We start from the raw sequence: 3,082 nt of genomic DNA, 5'->3' as shown, positions 1-3,082 counted from the left end.
TGTTCACCTGCTCACAAGAAGTGTGACAAGTGCTGTGGTTCATGTTCACCTGCTCACAAGAAGTGTGACAAGTGCTGTGGTTCATGTTCACCTGCTCACAAGAAGTGTGACAAGTGCTGTGGTTCATGTTCACCTGCTCACAAGAAGTGTGACAAGTGCTGTGGTTCATGTTCACCTGCTCACAAGAAGTGTGACAAGTGCTGTGGTTCATGTTCACCTGCTCACAAGAAGTGTGACAAGTGCTGTGGTTCATGTTCACCTGCTCACAAGAAGTGTGACAAGTGCTGTGGTTCATGTTCACCTGCTCACAAGAAGTGTGACAAGTGCTGTGGTTCATGTTCACCTGCTCACAAGAAGTGTGACAAGTGCTGTGGTTCGTGCTCGCCTGCTCAAAAGAAGTGTGACAAGTGCAGTGGTTCGTTGAGGGACTAGCCTGGGGCTGGGGGAGCTGGTGTGATGTGGGCTGGCTCTCAGGAAACCTTCACCACCCATCCCTCTTGCCAGGCACTTCCTCAGAAAAGACCTTGGAATATACATTTCACTGGTCGAAGGACCCAGAGCCAGAGACCTCACAGCCGACTGCACCTGAAAACACAGTGACAACTGAAGCCTGGAGGCCAGGGAGAGACTCAGGGTGTCAGTCACATGGGTCTCCCTCCACCCTTTGCTCAGACTCACAGGAGCCGTGTAATGGCCAGGATCTTCCGAAGAGGCATAACAGCAGCACTAAGGTCTACCCCACCTGGGAAACCCCTTCCTGCCACACCTCAATCTACTGTTGCAGGGCTTCGGGTGGGGGCTGTGGAGCAGAGAGCTCTTGAGAACCCTCACGCCTTATGTCTTCAGCACCCAGAACAGCGCCCAGTGCTCAGCCAGGCCTGCACTAAAAATGTCTTGAATGAATGGAATGGATGCCTCATTGTGTGTCTTGTGGAAGTGTTAGTTGCTCAGTCCTGTCTGACTCTTTGTTACCCCATGGGCTGTAGCCCACCAGGCTCCTGTGTCCATGGGATTCTCCAGGCAAGAATACTGGAGTGGGTTAGCATTGCATTCTCCAAGGGATCTTCCCGACCCAGGGATTGAACCCAGGTCTCCTACATTGCAGGCAGATTCTTGATCGTCTGAGCACTGGGGAAGCCCATTATGTGTCTTAATGAGGTTCTGTCTGTGATTGTCTCTGGGTATGACTGCCTGTGTGTCTGTGACTGTGGTTGTATGTCTGAGATGGGCATGACATGTGCCCTGGGTCTTATGACTTAGCATGCATCTCTGTGTCTGAAGTTGTGTGTCTATGGTTGTGTTTCGATGACTGTGTGTGGTTGTGCATCAGGGGTTGCTGGTGCTCCTTGCAGACATTGTTGATGCCGTTTGCCCCTAAAGAAGAGGGCCATTACCTGAGTCCAAGCCGGAGTGAGGGCTCTGAAGCTGTGTGTTCTCAGGGGCAGCCCCCATGCCTGCCACACAGATGCGCTTCTGAGTGTGTTCGGGCTGGGGCAGAGGTGAGGTGGGGTTGGGGGTGCATGCATATGCCTGGAGGCAGCTTTGCCTGCCCTCGGGGGTCTAGGACACCCAGAACTCAGCAGACCCAAATCATGTCTAACCCCCACACCCTGGGTTAGGGTGAGCAAGGATGCAGCCCAGGGGTAAATTTCTACTGCCCTCATGTCCCCCTTCTCTAGAAGCCCTTGGAGACCAGCTGTTCCAAAACCAAAGGTAAGAACCTTCCACCCAACAAGACTATGGGTAGAAGACCCACCAGTTCCTACCTCCACCTTCTGCCCCCTCCTCAGTGGACCTGCACCATTGCTTCCCATTCATCCCTGTCATCAGCTGACCCTTGCCCCTGACCTTGCCCTTCATCCTTGTCTCTGACCTTGACCCCTACTCCTTCTTCTACCTCTGCCTCAGCCTACCCCAGCTCCTTACCTTGTCCCCTGCCTCACTCCCAACCCTGAACCTCTACTGACCTCTGCCCTGACCTTGCCCCCCCCACCCCCCGCACCCTTCCCAGCCTTGGCTGACCCTCACCTCTGCTCACAGTTAAGTCCACCTCGATGATTCCCGACTGCCAGAAGCTTCTGAGATGTGAACTGGAGTCACTCAGGTGTCAGTTACAGGCCCAGACCAAGGTGAGCCACCTCAGCCCCACCTCCAGCAATTGTCTCCATCCCCTCCCACTTCACCCCTGCTCCCACCCCTAGGCCTGACCTCTCGGCCCAGGCTTTCGAGTTCCTAAACCACTCAGTGACCCTGTTGGAGAAGGAGAGCTGCCTGCAGCAAATCAAGATCCAACAGCTGGAAGGTGAGAACTGGCCAAGGGTTGAGGTAAGGCTGGAGGCTGGCCCTGTCAAGGTCAGCCAGGTCAGGCCAGGGTGGGAAAAATTGGATGAGTTTGGGTTTCAGGCCAGGGTCTGGTGAGGGTTAGGGGAAGTTGTGTTCAAAGCTAGGCTCAGGGCTGTGGGTGGGGCTCAGGCAAGTTCCCACCATCTCTGTAGAGGTGCTGGGCCCCACAAGCCACCAGGGAGACAAGGAAGGCCACAAGTGGGATGTGGTGGAGGGACGGCAGGAGCTGTATGAGGCCCTGGCTCAAGGCCTGCAGGGGCTGCAGAAGAGCCTGCATGACAACGAGGAGGTGCAGCGGGCCCGCACCACCCGCTGCCTGCAGTTGCTGGCCCAGGAGATCCGGGACAGGTGGGTGTTGCCAGGAGGGTTGCATGGAGGTTGCTTCAGGAGAGGAGGGAGGCCAGGGAGAAGGGGCCACAAGTGGGATGGGGGAAATGGGAGGGGGAAGTAAGTAAGGGAGTCTGGGGGGCCATGGAAAGCTTGGGGGACAAGAGGAGGGGGTGGAGGAGGCAGGAGGCAGTGGGGCTGTGTGGGAAACTGGGAGGCCAGAGGAAGGGGAGACAGGGATGGGAAGGGAGCTCAGGGGACCAGAAAGCTGGCAGGGGTGAGATGGGAAACTGGAGGGGAGAGGTGGTGGAGAGGGGCAGAGTTGGGGTATGGGAGGTCAAGGGCGCCAGAAGATGGAGAACTGGAAGCCAGGAAATGGGGGCCTGAGGGAATAGGAGGCTGAAGGTCAGAA

General features: G+C 56.2%; 1 protein-coding gene across 1 annotated transcript in view; it reads left to right on the top strand.

The window, feature by feature from the left end:
• Positions 1 to 10: 10 nt before the first annotated feature.
• CCDC159 (coiled-coil domain containing 159) overlaps positions 11 to 3,082 on the top strand; it is a 5,882-nt gene continuing 2,810 nt past the window's right edge. Inside the window, exons 1-7 of the mRNA XM_010828319.1 lie at positions 11 to 415; positions 505 to 731; positions 1,353 to 1,499; positions 1,680 to 1,713; positions 2,041 to 2,129; positions 2,221 to 2,302; positions 2,496 to 2,691. Coding sequence (XP_010826621.1) covers positions 1,362 to 1,499; positions 1,680 to 1,713; positions 2,041 to 2,129; positions 2,221 to 2,302; positions 2,496 to 2,691 — 539 coding nt within the window. The 5' untranslated portion in view covers positions 11 to 415; positions 505 to 731; positions 1,353 to 1,361. The remainder of the gene's footprint in view (positions 416 to 504; positions 732 to 1,352; positions 1,500 to 1,679; positions 1,714 to 2,040; positions 2,130 to 2,220; positions 2,303 to 2,495; positions 2,692 to 3,082) is intronic.

The sequence above is a fragment of the Bison bison genome, unplaced genomic scaffold (genome assembly GCF_000754665.1).
Source record: "Bison bison bison isolate TAMUID 2011002044 unplaced genomic scaffold, Bison_UMD1.0 scf7180017864492, whole genome shotgun sequence".
Classification (NCBI taxonomy): Eukaryota; Metazoa; Chordata; class Mammalia; order Artiodactyla; family Bovidae; genus Bison; species Bison bison.
Note: the sequence above shows the minus strand (reverse complement) of the source record. Positions and strands in the feature narration are given on the sequence as shown.